Source organism: Paracoccidioides brasiliensis (assembly GCF_000150735.1).
Source record: "Paracoccidioides brasiliensis Pb18 unplaced genomic scaffold supercont2.8, whole genome shotgun sequence".
NCBI lineage: Eukaryota > Fungi > Ascomycota > Eurotiomycetes > Onygenales > Ajellomycetaceae > Paracoccidioides > Paracoccidioides brasiliensis.
In genome coordinates, this window is record NW_011371365.1 from 930,716 (window position 1) to 946,244 (window position 15,529).

At 48.9% G+C, this 15,529-nt stretch overlaps 7 protein-coding genes across 7 annotated transcripts in view; 4 read left to right on the forward strand and 3 right to left on the reverse strand.

Annotated features, from left to right (window-relative positions):
- The window catches only part of PADG_06461 (uncharacterized protein), a gene marked incomplete at both ends in the record, with an annotated part of 1,314 nt that extends 928 nt beyond the window's left edge, over positions 1 to 386 (forward strand). Inside the window, one exon of the mRNA XM_010763452.1 lies at positions 247 to 386. Within this exon, the coding sequence (XP_010761754.1) occupies positions 247 to 386 (140 nt within the window). The remainder of the gene's footprint in view (positions 1 to 246) is intronic.
- A 335-nt stretch (positions 387 to 721) lies between these two features.
- On the forward strand, positions 722 to 2,358 carry PADG_06462 (uncharacterized protein; the record flags this gene model as incomplete). Its single annotated transcript, XM_010763453.1, has 4 exons — positions 722 to 1,031; positions 1,126 to 1,826; positions 1,938 to 2,041; positions 2,106 to 2,358. The coding sequence occupies 4 exons, from the start codon at positions 722 to 724 to the stop codon at positions 2,356 to 2,358; spliced, it is 1,368 nt and encodes a 455-aa protein (XP_010761755.1).
- Positions 2,359 to 3,116: 758 nt separating this feature from the next.
- PADG_12127 (uncharacterized protein) lies at positions 3,117 to 3,737 on the reverse strand (the record flags this gene model as incomplete). Its single annotated transcript, XM_010763682.1, has 2 exons — positions 3,117 to 3,500; positions 3,606 to 3,737. 2 exons carry the CDS (start codon positions 3,735 to 3,737, stop codon positions 3,117 to 3,119), a joined length of 516 nt encoding a protein of 171 aa, XP_010761984.1.
- Positions 3,738 to 3,918: 181 nt separating this feature from the next.
- PADG_06463 (uncharacterized protein) lies at positions 3,919 to 4,687 on the forward strand (the record flags this gene model as incomplete). The annotated part of the gene is made up of 5 exons (XM_010763454.1): positions 3,919 to 4,014; positions 4,074 to 4,107; positions 4,266 to 4,334; positions 4,408 to 4,430; positions 4,532 to 4,687. 5 exons carry the CDS (start codon positions 3,919 to 3,921, stop codon positions 4,685 to 4,687), a joined length of 378 nt encoding a protein of 125 aa, XP_010761756.1.
- Positions 4,688 to 6,246: 1,559 nt separating this feature from the next.
- Positions 6,247 to 7,478, forward strand: PADG_06464 (uncharacterized protein; the record flags this gene model as incomplete). The annotated part of the gene is made up of 3 exons (XM_010763455.1): positions 6,247 to 7,039; positions 7,107 to 7,239; positions 7,385 to 7,478. The coding sequence occupies 3 exons, from the start codon at positions 6,247 to 6,249 to the stop codon at positions 7,476 to 7,478; spliced, it is 1,020 nt and encodes a 339-aa protein (XP_010761757.1).
- Positions 7,479 to 8,142: 664 nt separating this feature from the next.
- PADG_06465 (uncharacterized protein) lies at positions 8,143 to 9,017 on the reverse strand (the record flags this gene model as incomplete). The annotated part of the gene is made up of 3 exons (XM_010763593.1): positions 8,143 to 8,545; positions 8,665 to 8,939; positions 9,003 to 9,017. The coding sequence occupies 3 exons, from the start codon at positions 9,015 to 9,017 to the stop codon at positions 8,143 to 8,145; spliced, it is 693 nt and encodes a 230-aa protein (XP_010761895.1).
- A 4,298-nt stretch (positions 9,018 to 13,315) lies between these two features.
- PADG_06466 (uncharacterized protein) lies at positions 13,316 to 14,921 on the reverse strand (the record flags this gene model as incomplete). Its single annotated transcript, XM_010763594.1, has 5 exons — positions 13,316 to 13,687; positions 13,845 to 14,244; positions 14,311 to 14,483; positions 14,560 to 14,666; positions 14,864 to 14,921. 5 exons carry the CDS (start codon positions 14,919 to 14,921, stop codon positions 13,316 to 13,318), a joined length of 1,110 nt encoding a protein of 369 aa, XP_010761896.1.
- Between the last annotated feature and the right edge of the window lie 608 nt (positions 14,922 to 15,529).

Sequence of the window (15,529 nt, forward strand, 5' to 3'; positions counted from 1 at the left end):
TTCCGGCTGAATTTTGATATGGCATTTCTCATTTCCATTGGTCCTCGTCGGTGCTACCACGCTTGCCCGGGAAAAAAGTCAGCGCGGATGCAACCTGTCGCAGTCTGCTCATGCAGAACCCTTCCACTCTGTTTGCTTGACAAATCAGATCAACCTGTCGCCAGGTTTTGCCGCCTGGGAGGTCCCTTGCGATGGTTATTGGTGTAATGGCGACGTTGCCCCTTTGAGAGAACAATTTTGCTGCAGTCCGAACACCCAGCTTAGTCACTCCTGAGAGCTCTGCAGATGACATCGAGATCGGTGAATGCGCCGGTTCGATCCTGGATCAAAGAGACGCGCCCATGTCCGATGCTTCGCGTGACTTCTTGTCGCTGGGAGAAGCTTGAAGGCTGTGTTTCTGTATCCGTTAATCTTAAGAGAAGTTGCACTGCTGCCTTGCAGGCAATCCGGTTCGGATCTGTCGTCGGCGCTGTCAAAATTCTAACTTACTACAAAGTTTGAACGCCCCAAATCCTGGGGTGGCTCGAGTAAACAACCGAACAATTCGCCAGAGGAATGGCCTTGAATAACCTTGCGATAATCTTCCAATAGTGGAGCCATCTATTGTGCGTGGACAAGGAGGAGGACAGGCATAAAAAGCTCGCAAGGTTTTAAGGAGTTGTTAGTACATACATACTATACATGGACATGGCCGTATCCTCTCCCCTCATCCGCCGAAGATATGGAGGTCATATTCCGACTACCAGGGGAAATATTCAACCTGGCCGTCGCAGATCCATCAATCCCGATGCCAGTCACAGAATCCCCCGTCATCGCCCCCGGAACTAGAACTGAGTATGGTCGTCAAGTTCCGAACCGCCTGGCCTGCGCGAATGCAGACGGGGGAGCTTGTGGAAGATGTGTTATTCTATCTACGCCCCGCATCGGTCCTGCAGTTGCCTGTGCCTCGCTCTTTGATTTCGGATTCGGTTTAGGCCGAAGTGTTACTTTTAGCATGGCGTTCGTTGTCTTGCTCGCGCAGAGAAAGGGGGGTAAGTTCTCGATATTTGATCTCTTTCTTCCGGGTTTGTGTTATCCACCCGTCGGAGTCTGCCAAATAGTAGATAAAAACTACGAAACAGGAAGATGCTCCACTTGACTCCTCAAGAGGCTATCTCCTTATCACCTTTCCTCCACCTGAACCATTAATTGTTCAACTCGCTCTGTTATATACCGAGTCCAACAGCACCCTTCCCACCCTCCCACCATATCGCAAATTCACTATAATCAACTGCCCCAAAATGTCCAATCCGAAGCCCACAATCGCTCTAATCCACGGCGCCTGGCAATCTCCCTCCGTCTGGACCTTCGTTACCCCCCTCCTCGAGAAAGCAGGCTACTCCGTCTACCCCATCCCTCTGAAATCACCCGGTATGGTCCCCGCTTCTCCAGACTTTAGCTGTGATGTGGATGTCATTGGAAGCGGCGTCGAGGCCATCCTGGACACGGGCAAGGATGTTGTGGTCGTTATGCATTCGTATGCAGCCGTGGTGGGATGCGAGGCGTTGAAGCGGTTTCATGGGGAGATGTGGGGGTGTGAGAGTGGTGGGAATGGAATGGAAAACGATTGTGCTGATGCCGGTGCTGGAACTTCGAAGAGAGATCTGGGTGCAAAATTGAAATTCAAAACGGTGGGTGGGAATGGAGAGCGGGATATGGAGACTGCGAAGTTCATCCCCCGCCGCGGCCGCATCTTGCACCTCGCCTTCATTGCCGGGATGGTCGTGCCAGTGGGAAGGGCCCTGTGGACGCCTGACAGAACGGAGCTGAAAGGATTCGAGTTGAAGGTATTAAATGCAATTTATCTCTTTCAACCTTTTTATTTTATTTACTCTTTGCGTATCTCCCCCTCCCCTTTCATCCATCACGATAAACACAATCTAACAAACAAGAACCAGGACGAACTAATCCGCACCCTCGACGGCGCCACCCGCTTCTACATCGACCTCCCCGCCCCCGCGCGGGAATTCTGGTCCAGCAAGCTGAAGTTGCAACCACGCCCGTAAGACATCCCTTGCCCTCCAACCCCTTACCCAACCCACTAACCAACCACTTCCCAAAACCAGCGTCTTCTTCTCCCCCCTCACCTACCCTGCCTACCGCCACTATCCCAGCTCCTACCTAATGTGCGGGCGCGACATGGCCGTCCCCATCAAGCTGCAAATGCGCATGGCCGTTGGGGCCGGGATTGGCGGGGACCGGGTGGAGGTGCTGGAGGATGCGGGGCATTCACCGATGATTAGTTGTCCAGGGAAGGTTGTGGGGTTTATTCGGCGGGCGGCGGGGGAGGCACAGAGGCTTGGGGGAAGTGTTTTGTAAGGTGAATGGGGAGAACAAGGGGGGAGGAGGTTGGCGTATAGTAGTTAGGTGTGTGGAATTGGAAGCTGTTTGCTTTGGACTTGTATGACATTTACGAAACTGCTCTTCTTCACTTACTTCTGGCTTACAGCCCCGTAGTTGAGCGGATATGCATTGAGTTAGGTATTTAAATCTTATTTTTTTTTTTTTTTTTGGGCAGCAATTTGTCGCTGGAAACACTTTTCTGACTTTTTGAAAATACCATGCACATGCATTAAACACGGCCCCTTTACCAGCAATGTACTTTTATATATTTTACCCTCGTCCACCAACTCATAATCAAAATGCATAGAATAGAAAAAGCCTCTGAGACAGCAAGCTCGCAGCCTTCAATACCGAAATACAAAGAGGCCCGTTTAACCCTTTAACTGCCAAACACTCTTCTTAATCCGAGCCGTCTCTCTCGCAACCGACTCAAAAATCACCCCATCTAACTCTTTTCTTCTTCTTCTTTTTCTCTCTAATACCCGTTCAAGTTGCAATACTACATATTAGACTGACACCTCGACAGCTTCGGACGAGTCGAGTAATTGCATCTCTCCCCGGCCAGTTTCTCATAGAACCTGCCATCGGCGCATTTGCACCTATCACCACAGGGACCGCTGTTGGGGGATCTGATATATAGCAAGTTGGGTAGTTAGCTGACGTATACACAGTCTGCGACTAAAATTGTTGCACAACCTTGCTATACATGGTATTGAATAGAGACAGGGGCATTCTTACTCGTATGCACAATCGGTCAAGGGCCGATTATTTCGACGACTGCGCTCGAGCGTGGGGATCGGCGTGGATATAGACGTAGATGTAGACGTAGATGTAGATGTAGATGCAGATGCAGATGTAGATGTAGATGTAGATGTAGATGTAGATATAGATGTAGATGTTGCACGCGATTGAGTTTCAGTTGGATTGCTTGGCTGAGAAGAAGGGCTAGAAGTCGTGGTGGCCGTTGACTCCGTAGAAGGACTCGAAGTCGTAGTGACCGTCATGGTCACCGTGCTTGTCGTGGTCGTCGTGGACGTTGCTGAGGACGTTCCACTCGAGGCGCCTGTGGTTCCAGCGGACGTGGTGGTGGCATCCTCCATCATCGCTCGTGGGAAGTACTATTTAGACACGTCAATGATGGTGGTTGGTAAGAACGTGATAGGGTGGTATGGAGTCTATGGGTTGGATTCTGGGGGAAGGAAATGATCAAGGTAACTACTAACTCTTGGAGGAGAGGCAGGGAGCAAGCTTGGAGGACCACGACGGCATACGGCTCCGCGGCCGCTGCACCCATCCACTGCGTTTGCAAGGGGGATTGAGACGGAGAGGAGAGTTATGAGAAATAAACAAAACATGATGACGACTGCGGTGTCTGAGATTTCGAAATTGTATGTGCAATTCGCGACGGTCCTTCAACCGGCGATAGCTTGGAATGAAGAGAATGCTCGGTTGATGGGAAAACAGCCGTCACGGAGAAGGGGGACGTAGTTATAGGACAAGCAACTTATAAAGCTCTTCAGAGAAAAGTTCCTGAAAATGGGCCATGGTACCCGTGCCGCAGAGATCAGAGGTCGAAATACCCCTGAAGAAGAGAAAATGGGAATGATCTCCGTGGCGCGTCACGGATTTTTGGTAGGGATAACTACCAAATATTGAGTGTGCGACTATTCATCCAAAACTACAGCGACGAGAAGCCGATAATGGCGGGACTGAGGAAGTCGTTTTGTGGAAACCAATTTAGGAGACTCGGAATTCCAATGTCTTCCCAGCACTAATACTAATTGTTTTCCGGCCCAATTGGCATAACAAGAGGTGGATCGAAGAACTTCGTAGACGGCATGGTATATGAAGTTACGTATCTTTAAAGACCAACTAACTCACAGCGGCAACTGGCAAATCGCGGAGGAAGAGTGATGGCAATTCCGGTCACTATATTCTTTCCAAGCCTGTGGGTCAGGGTCCTCCTTGACGATATCTTGAAGGATTATACGCAATTTTGCTCGGAGCTGAGATTGCGACTCGTAGGAGAAAACTCTTCTGCTCATGCTGTCCAGCTTGCCCTGGCATTCCGGACCAGACTCTAGACTCTAGCTAAGCTCCGTGACGGATAGGATGTGCGGTACGTATGTATGTACGCACATGCATCCAGTCCGATATGGATTTCGATGCTAAAATGATCTACCGTGTCGATCAGTGTGGTAATGCATCGCCATCCAATAGCATTATAGCTTCAGCGCCATGGGCCTGGAAATTCCGGTTCGCACCGAAATATACCATGGGTGGAAGTCCCCGCAAGAGTAACTGAGCTACCTGAAAGCCGCACAAAATTAAGGGGCATGGCTGAATTCACGGGATAGATTGGGAATTGGACTGAGCAGTGAAAGGTTGATATGGACAAAGGAATAAGTTGCTGGAGAACGAACAAAGGAACATTGTCCAGAGGAGCTGTGGCCGAGTTAGTTTATCCTAGCTGCATGCAACTCACCGGATGAAGATTAAGGTTGCAGTTTTGAATAAGCCATTGTATCCCTCGGAAAGCTACTCCGTAGAGAATCTCTAAGGGAAACTCCCGGGGATTAGCGAAAAATACGTCCTGAATGCAGAATGCTCACCACAAGACAATCATTCAGTGATTTCAAAGGCTGACACCATGACCTGAGACGTGATTGCCGTGTTACAAAAGATAGCAGCTCGTAAGAGAGTTGATAATTCTTGGAATATATGGGCGACGGTGTGCATTCGTGTGTTTCGGCCTTGGTTTTGTCTGTTTCTTCTCCGCAAACCCCTGAAGCCACGTGGAAGAGGCTTGGCGTTTGACGCGTCAATCGCGCTTATATGAGACGGGGAAAACTAAACTCTTTTAGTCCTCAGGAGCCAATGATTAAAACTTCGTATCGCCGCCGCGGATGGTTACGGTCTGCGATTTACACTTCAGAGGCTTCAAAGAACTGCTCCAATTGTTCAGAAATGTTAGTTGCAACTGCCAGCCCAACTTCTGGAGACTTTAATTCCTTTGGGAGGAGCCGGAATCCGTACTATCACGGAAACTTCATAGTGTTTCATTGACAGCGGATGAGGTAAAAGAGATTTCTCCCGACATTCCTGACTACTGTCATGGCTGAGCATCCGGTCAGTGGCGGGATTTTTCTCGCCCCATGAATGCCAGAACTTGGTCATGGAAAGCATCGTTATTCAACGAGCAAAGGAATCATCCTCTGGATATCGGGACTCGGGGATCTCACACAGCCTTGAGCTATAGGTATTCCGTTGGTCGATTATTTGAGATTTTGCTGCTTTTGTAGCTGCTCAACAGAGAAGAATATTACGCCTCCCAAATGGCAGGACTGCAGGTCGATAAAGATCAGACCAGGCGGATTCATTCCCCTGAAAAGAACGGAAAATTCTCCTGCAATTTCAAGTCTTGGAATAATGTTGTCAACTGAGCAAACGGGGAGCTTTGAGGGTATTCCCGTCTGTGTATGTGTGTGTGTTGGGCAGGGACCTAGATCAAAGATCCCTATGAATTCTCTGGAGGACGCAAGGCGATGATGCCTTGCTATAAATACAGGCCAGCACTCATGCAGAGATCTGTTATCCTCTTAACAACATTCGTCACTGTTTTCGCTGAGCACATCCCTAGCACAGCAAAGTCGGGAAAGCGAACACCAGCTGCGATACACCACCAGAAATCAGATAACACAATCCGCCGCGTACCTCACGAAAGAGTTGGAAGGATTTGATGGTGACTACAATCAGTTCTCCTTCTTTGCAGTATCGAAAATCATAAACTTCTAAGAGTCACCGAGTTTTAGTTCCCCAGAAGAAATGGATGCCATATTCACTGAATATATAGGAGTGAGAAAAATGCTCCTGTACCGTAACAACCTACCCCAGCGGCCGCCCCAGTATCGGACATCAACTCGGGCCTCTATTGAAGCAATGCCGGAAAACGAGGAGGATCTAATTAAGAAAGTTCTGCAAACCCAAGAAGAAGCATGCGAACCGAAAGCTGCTGATGTTGCGATCTACGTCAACTACCCAGTATATGTGGATTATTCTCAGGGGCGATGGGAAGAGGCGGTGGAAAAACAGCTCGAAACCGTGAGAAATTCCACAGCAGCACAGGGGATTCCCAGTGCTATTAAAATCCACGAACGCCATATTCTTGGCATACTCCAGCTTGCCACGGAAGACAACACGTCCGCGGAGGAGAATTTGCTGTCCGTGCTGCATTCTAGAATGCAAAACTATTGGCCAATAGATCCCAAATTGGTCATGACTTGCGCCGACATTGGTCTAGCCCTGCTCGTCCAGGGAAAGTATGCAGAAGCAGAGCATATTATTCAAAAGGCGTGTCAGGACATTGGGATTCTGCCGAATCTAGAGGCGATCACGATTCTTAACAGTCTCGGATCGGCTTTGAAGAGCCAGGGAAAGTATCAGGAAGCCGAGCAGATATTTTCGCAAGCGTTCGAGCGTCGAAAACAAGTACCAGGGTTCTGCTATAGGGTTGCAGTTATGTCCGCTCTCGGTCTTCGGTCAGTACTAAACTGCCTGAAAAAGCATGATGAGGCAGAAGCAGTGGAGAAACAATTTGGAATTCCCCACGCCCTTCCATCAGTTTCGCAGCAATGGTGCCTGTTAGGAAAAGAGCATTGTAATTGTCATCATGTATTTGGGGATGGGAAGGGAGGAATCCGGAAGCCTCGCTCTGTTGCATGCAGATACCGGCTTTCCTCCAAAACTTCGAAATGACAATAGCAACACTTTCGAAACTGTTAGTGTACTGAGGAATGCCGGTCCTCAGAAATCCCGCCCTCCGCTCCCTATATTGGAAAGCCCTCTACCCCTCCCGTAGTTTTCTTCGCTCGCGAGTTTCGCATGTGCGTTAGTCTTCATATTCTGTTTCTGCATGCTGTGTGCTTCCAACCCCTAACCTAGGTATTGAATACCAACTACAATTCATTCTTTTGCGTTTTATTCTTCTCTATCCTTCCTCTAGTGTTCGCTGCCGCCTAAAGTACAGCTCTGCACAATTCCCATTTCAGCAGTGGCTGGATTCTGAATATGGTCGCGATAGTCCTTCTTTTAGTTAGTAAGATATGAGACGGGTTCCTTGCCGCGTCTAACCCCATCTAAGCTGTGCTCTTTAGACACTCACTGAACCCTATTCGTAACCCCGCCCGCCCGCCGCCGATCCGTGGAACTTTGCCATGAAAGGCAAATTATCAGAGACACGGTCTCGCCAATAGGGTGACCTGTGCCATATAGCAGAGTTTTCACTGGCGGTGGAGAGTTGGGAAAGAACGGGTTAATCAAGCCATCGCCTGCGATGTCAAATGTATAACATCCAACACATGTATGTACATACATGTTCGAAAGGAAAAGGTCATTATCATAAAATGTATATACGTACAGTACACGCAGCCTTGGATAGCTGGGTAATGTGGGGGAAACTGCACCAGCGGCTCCGAGTTTCCGTCAAAAGATATCGTCAAAAGATAAAGAAGAAAAACGTCCTGTCTAGCCCCGCTAGAAACGACCTATGTGACAAGGATGCAGAGTGACTAAAAATGCAAAAAAGCAGGAGGCAACAAAGGCCACCAGGTTTGTCAACCAATCCGTAAAAATCGCCAAAAATAAAAATAAAAATAAAAATAAGGGAGAGGGGGGGGGAGGAGGAGGGGGGCGGGGGGGGGGGGGGTTGATTGAAGGAAACTCCCCATGCAATTTTAAAACACCATCATATCTAGAAACAACTCAATATCCAAGTGACGGAATTCCAGCTCCAAAGCCGCAATCCCTCCGTGGCTGGAAGCCCTCCAACCGATTAGCAACGAAACTAACGTAGCCCGGAGTCCCATATTTGACCTTAGACAAGTCTGAAAGGTCGGGAACGCTCCCGCTGTTGTAGCAACGCAACATGGGACCATATGCATGGCCATATCTTTTGAAACATGCTGCAAGCCCCTCAGTCCTGCCAGTGCCAAAGACACCGGCCATGACCATATTTCGAATCGTTGACGGGTCGCATTTGCCCCAGGCGCTGCCTGAGCAGTCCGGGCTTCCAAGAGCTTGCATGATGCCTGGAGTTACACCATCACCCGCTGACGTGCGCACGTTCCCATTGGATTCTTGCATCATGACCGCGAGGATGATTCGGCTATTGTTTAATGAAAGGGGAGTGGTTAATTCAATTTTCCATTTGTTGCGTAGGGTAGACGGCCCACGATGCTGCTGCCTCCAGGAAATGTAGCTTGGATCGGGGAAGTTGAGAGATACCTATCAAGACCAGATGCTTCGGCAGCCTCTTCTATAGATCGCCGAATAACGCTCACTTCCTCTTGGCTGTTGAACATCAACATTATCTGTTTGTTTAATTCGAATAGCTCATTGAACGAAAGCCATTGGTCGATTGAGGGGAATTGGCTGCCAGTATAGCATAACGCTACTCCAACCTGCAGAGGATTTCCATCGCTTTGTGGATAATATCGATCTTGAATCTTAGTCGGTACCGCGGCAGCCAGGTTTAAAACCAGAAGAGAGAGAGAGAGGAGCTGTGATTTTCAAGTTAGTAATGTCCATCATAAGAAGACTGGGACGAGGGCGGCAAGTCGTACCGAAAGGAAAGCCATTGTAAAATGGTTTGCTAATAGTTACAGATGAACAGAACGGTCTCTAGGCCAGCCACTAGCTCGTAGATGGTTGTGAGATCGAGGGATGTATGTGTATGTTCAGGTCTTCACGTCCCCCTAGATGGGGATACTAGAAGTTTATATAGCTGAACCTGGGAGCCATTCAGAGCTGAGGGCCGAACATGAAACGGCCGTCATCCTCCATAGGCCCATCAAGCGCCATGCTGCATTGCATGTTGAACATGCAAGCTGAAAACAATAACCCTTTCAAGCAGGGTTTTCTCCGGCGGATATGATTGGGCCCGCCCAAGCCCCCTCACCCCTCAGCCCCCCCACCATAGAGAACTATTCTGCGCCAGCACAGGTTGTCGGCCACGTTCCTGGCAGAGCGTTTGCGCACGTCCCCAACACCATCTACCCGAATCCAGATTAGCTGATTATAGCTGCGGCTAAACATACTGAAGCATTCGTATGTGCCTTGCAGCTTCACATGAATTTGATCCGCGAGGATGTGCGCCCAAAATACTCTGTTTGCAGAGTCGCCGAAACGTCACTGTAACCAGGCGACAGTGCGAATGAGGGAGGTTTGTTCACATAAACCATTCACCACATTTTACCGGTTTGCTGCGGTTTTGAGGACACCCAGGCAGACTATTATTAGCGTTTTGACCCACACTAGGTAACAAGAACGAAAAGTCCCCTGCTCCATTCAGCGGGTTTTAACTGGATTTAACAAAGTCATTCAGTCGAACAGCGCGGTTATGGTTCGCAGCACTAACTTGGTTAGGCTAAGTTCTCACGGTCCCACAGAACAGACTCGGCCCTTCTCTGTAGGCCAGAACAATAAGCCTAACGAGATGCAAGCTGGGCCTGCACCACCAGAGCTCCGCAAGGCTGAGGATACCAAGAAAATGCTTTTTTTAGACCCGCTCACGAAAAAGAACGGAGAGCTGAGGAAAAATAGGATCTTTCTTGTTCAAGAAAGAATTTAGACCCCTGAGACACTGGGAAGTCTTGATGACTGATTGATTCATGCAAAGACAGGCTTGAGACAGGCCTGACTCAAGGAACCGTGGGAAAATGACCCGGATATATTATTGTCGATCAACTCGGTCGTTCTCATTTTAAATTGATTCTGGACATTGCGACCCTGGACATATTGGTGACCAGCATCAACGGTTAATACTGAAAATCCGAAGGCTCAAGGATTCGATACGGTAGAACAAAACGGTGGGAAGTTGGACTCGAAGATGGCATCGTAACTAACTAACTTTGCTAGCCCAAAGCTATTTCCAGGTACAGCCACCAGCCATAGGAGTTTGGTTTGAACGGAGTTTTCTTGTCTTTGTTGGCTTCATTCTTTTGTGCGATTTGAAACCGAGAACATACAATACTCTGCGATGTCTCTGCAGTCTCTCTGATCACGAAATAGGTATAGGGACCGAAAAGCGATCGGATTCTAAGTTGAAGAGGCTGGGAGTGGAGCCTGTGAGAGAGGAGGTTGGGGGTGGGCCTGTTCCAGCTGGGTAGCTAGAGACGTTGGTTGAAGCATTTGGAATCAGTTCCACTTATGCAGTAGTTATAGCGCCGTCGGATAAGTGAGGCCATTCGGAATTCGCTTCTAGCGCCCGCATAATCTTCCTTATTTTACGTATTTTCCGCGCTTCGAGATCAAGATCCACGATAGCCGAGCGTATGTAAATATTTAATGCTTTCTTCCTCTTTCTCGACCTCGCAGTGTCGACAATGATTCCAATACATGTGGCAACCCGAAACATTTCCCAGCCCCCTCGAAAGAAATTTTCTTCCGGGCATAGATCCAGACGACTCTGATGCTTCGCATCCATTCATCCATCCATCCATCTATTGCGCCGTGCCAACATTGTTGGCCACGATAAATATAAGCAAGAGGAGAGAAGAGGCCCGTGTTTCGGATTCGTCAGGTTAACTAATCGTTCTTCTTCGCCGCTTCCGTGCTATTGAAACATTCCAAGGGCAAGTCTCACTTCGACATGTCGCGACCTCAAACCGCCGAAGATCTTGTGGTATTCTCCGTGAAATAAGTATATGCCGGCAAATTTTCCGAACCTGAAGATTTTCGTCGGTATTCTTCGTGCTTCGCCGATGAGTCGACTCTCCTTATGACGGGACAGCGTCTTTCCGTTTTCTGAAGCTGAACCTTTCAGCAAATCATATTGGTATTATGAGCTGGTGTATGCATGCTGCTGTTTGCATCAGGCGAAATGCTGATAGCGGCGATGATCCCATATAAAGAGGGCGAGCAAGTTACCTTTGAAGGAGCTGGTGCATTCAAAATACTGCGGTGGATCTATCTGGTGCATTGTCAAGCTAAAATGCATCATTTGTGGTTAACTGGCGCCATCCTTATTGAAAAATTAACATATTTCTTTACCTAATTTCTACCACGAAATCGTTATATTTGGGGGGGGGGAGGCGGCGGTAACGGGGTGCTTGCCAGTAAAATCTATCTTATCTCCAATGGTCAGTTGAAGGGTTTCGATCAATACTAATATCTCCATTCACCGCCGAGATGAAATGTCTTTTCAAGATGGAATACGCAAGACGAACAGTGCATACTACTGGGGAGTTTGTTAGCACCTAAGAAGTCTAACGGCCGCGACAACATGGCATATGACTTTTCGGACAGCGCCCAGTTGGATAGTGGAACTGGACAAGACGTGAACTCAGAAAGAGATTGGTTCTCTAGATTAAGAACCACGTCAATCAGTTGGACAGTTGAACAGTTGGCAGTTAATCAGGTCAGGTCATGATCAGAAAAACTCCTCCGTAACTGAGAGAAAATGACTCGAAAACATCTCTCAGGGGTTGCTGCTCTGTTGGATAAAGGAATCATGAAAAAGGTGTCTCCAGGGGGTTTGGAATGCCATATCCACTCTACAAAATGCATTGGTGATACCGAACTTTGATATCACAAAATTCAACGTCTGGATATTGGACTATGCCAGTCAAATGCGCTGGCCAACCCTAGTCCAAGCGATGCTTGTGATTATAAGGAGAGAGACTAACCTGCGTGAAACACTTCCTGGTTCATCATAGAGTCTCCAAAGAAGGCGTTCTGCCAGAGCTTCCGCTTATGAAGGAAGCTTAAGTTTGATGCTCTCAGACCAGTCCAGCACCTTGAATGAGTGTCATATGTCTTTGTTGGATTCCCAATGCTTTGGGTGCCAGCCTGCAAGTGCCCAGTCGACAACTCCCACAATTCTACCATTGCAAATGATAATATTCCGTGGGGCTAAATCTGAACGTGTCTCTCTCGTTAACTGCCTGAGACTCCCCGATAGCTTCGAGGATTGCCTCCGGGCAATTTCGCAGCTGAACGGTTTTCAGTTCACCAACTACATTGCCGGTAGTGGTCTCAGGGGTAACCCAATTCGGGGAAGTTGGACACAGGATCAACCAACCGACAGATGGGGGTGTATTCGCAACGAATGATTCCCCGTAGTTAATCGCTGAAGAGATGATACTGGTGCTCCATGTTCCTTTTCACCATGCAACACCGCTCCAGCGATCTGGAAAGCGGAGGGGTTTGAAAAGGGGTAAGTAGTAGACAGGCTTCTTTACCCTCCCGGGAATGTGCTGATATAAAAGTAGTAGATGGTAGATACAAAAGAAAGAGCGCCATATGCATCGTGCAGATGCTGTCTCACATTTTCAAGGCCCCAAGAAGGGATAGCAAATGGAGGTCAACTGATGTAGAAGTGGATACGCCAATCTCTTCCTCCAGGAATTCGTTAGTTCCTTCACATAAATCTAGGATTGTCGTAGAAATATAATGAAAACAGTTTTGCTCGAAGCTACGATACCTAACTGCATGGGTTTTGGTTAGGGATATATGGATGATGGATATAGTAGGAGAGAAAGAAGGCGGTTGGGAAAGAGAAAGAGGGAGATGTTGATGGGTGGAAGGGGGTCTTTATAGCCAGCTCCTGGGGACAATAGGGGTGAAGCCGCCTGTCTCTTGAGATGGAGAACAGATATGTACGGTGTTACATAAGATTATTGTATTATAATCTAGAGGTAATAAAACGGGAGGTAATGCAGATATTTGGTGAGTGGAAAAGCATAGCTTTAAGCAGAAATTTCGTCAAATTGAATACAAAATTCAACGACACCATTGCAATTGTGGTTGGAAAGTATGGAACTTTGAGATATCTGAGTAGCCCGGCCAGTTAATAGAGCCACGAAAACGGGGAAAATCTTAGACATGGTGGGAATCTGTAACGCTTTCCCCATACCCCCAGAGCCCCAGGTAAACCTCAACTAAATTTCTTCTGCAGCCCCCTCCCATCCCTTTTGCCATCACTTCCCTCCCCCTCCCCAGCCGCCTTCACATTATAAACATCCAACGAATTCAACGACAACCCCAAAAACGCATGCTTATTCCGCCACCTCACCTGACTCTCCGCAAACCCTTCGACATAAGCCGGTTGCGGCGGCGGATCCGTAATCTTGGTGATGAGATACGCCGTTGATGCCTCCGCGATGCCGTACATAAGCACGCCTAGCAGGGGGATGCGGAGCATGGTGTAGAAGCCGACAGCGAAGCCGAAGAGGACGCCCTCGCGGTCGTGGAACCAGAGGCGTTTTTGCGATTTGGTGAATTTTATGCGGGTGAAGTAGGGTTCGAGCTGGGTGGGGTAGTGTTAGCCCCCCAGGTTGGTGGGGGAGGGAAAAGGAAATTAGCCCAAGTTTTTTTTCGGGCTTTTTAAACTTTTAAAAAAAAAAGGGGGGGGGGGGGGGGGGGGGGGGGGTAAGAAATCGGGTTATCTGTTTGCTAATCCTTACAAGTTCCCGCATCAAACTCCTCGACGAAAAGTATGTCTGCAGAAACATCACCAGGAACCTCCTCGGGACAAACAGCCCCGACCCAAAGATGACAAGCGCCGGCACCGTTCCCACCGCCTTATTAAACGTATAAAAGCTGGCTGAGGGAAGCACAAACCGCCCAATGACTGGGAGCAGCGAGAGCAGATAGACGGCGACGGAGAGGACTGTTTTCCGCCCGTAGCGGGTCACGAAGGCTTTGAAGGACGATGCCAAACTGCCCTTACCACCAGGCTCCTTGGATGACATGGTAGAGAACATCCTGAGATTGGGGTAATAGAGTGCCCGCAGCCGCTCAGGGTGGTCCGATTTGTGCTTTTGCATGTATGTCATGTCGACCCATTGGAGGGATTCCATGAACCTTTTTTTGGAGGAGATTAGTTGACGTGGTAAATAGTAAGTGAGCGCGGTGCCTCTCAGGACATACATATCATCGAGGGTCGGGGTGACATAACGCATCAATGTCATGAGTAAGAATGGCACCTGCAGGACGTATGTGGATATGAAGTCCAGCCTGCTAAGGACGATGTCGTCCCATGTTGCTGCCTCCAGATCGACGACCCAGGAGAGGAGCCATATTCCGAACTTGACAGCGATGACCTGCCATATAAAACATGTTAGTTTAGCGATTGCCTTAGTGACTAGTTAATAGAATTGGGGGTGCATCTGAACACACCGGAATGGAGATGATAAGGCGTATGGCAATCCCCGCACAAACCGCCAGCGCCGCTTGCCTGTAATGCTCCGACTTGAAGAGGGAGGGATTCTGCAGAGCTCGATGGGCTAACTATCAGGAATGTCAACCAGCGACGATCATTAGCCAGGTGCATCCTCCCACATCGCTGTAGTCATGGAACGTATCGTCCCTGCATGTCCACACGTTTGCCCGAAGCAATGATCCGCACGACATGCAAATTCAGGCGAAACGCGATGCGTCCAGTCTTGACTACATGGAAATGAGCAGCAAGGAGAGGACTAACCGCCGACTAGCGTGAGCTGGGCCCCGCGAATGATTGCATTTGGCTCGAAATTCGACATGGGTGGACGGCCGTGGAATAGGGGCGGGCACTCAGATAATATGTCAACCATGCAGCAAAACCAGCCAACCAAGCAAGGGAGAGGGGATCTTGCAGCCTGGTAGTCAGTGAACTACCAGGACACGATTACGATCTGGCGCACAAGAAGTGGGGTCTCCTCGAGATTGTTAGTTACATAGAGAGCAAGTAACCAGGGCTGAAGCAGCCAAGGTGTTAAAACATAACTACAGCTGAAGGATTCCCGCCTGCCGCGGCTCGAAAACCGCCCCACCCCAAAATCTGCCCCTGGCTGCCCCGTAGTTACATAACCCACTGCAACAGGGAGACAGACATCTCAGACTCCCTCAGACTCCCTCAGACTCCACTCGTTCCCTCTGACAGACATCATCCCCGTCGATCCACTCCTTTCCCCTAACTCACACTCCTTTTGTATCTTTGGTTGCTGCACATCTACACATCCAACTACATACATCCAGCTCATTCCTCCTCAGTTCGCCCCCCTTTCCATTCCATGTCTATGCTCCCTTGGTCAACTGGCTCCGCCCCCCCCCCCCCCCCCCCGATAAGTTTAAAAAAAAAATAAACTAAATAAACCACCCCCCCTGGGTT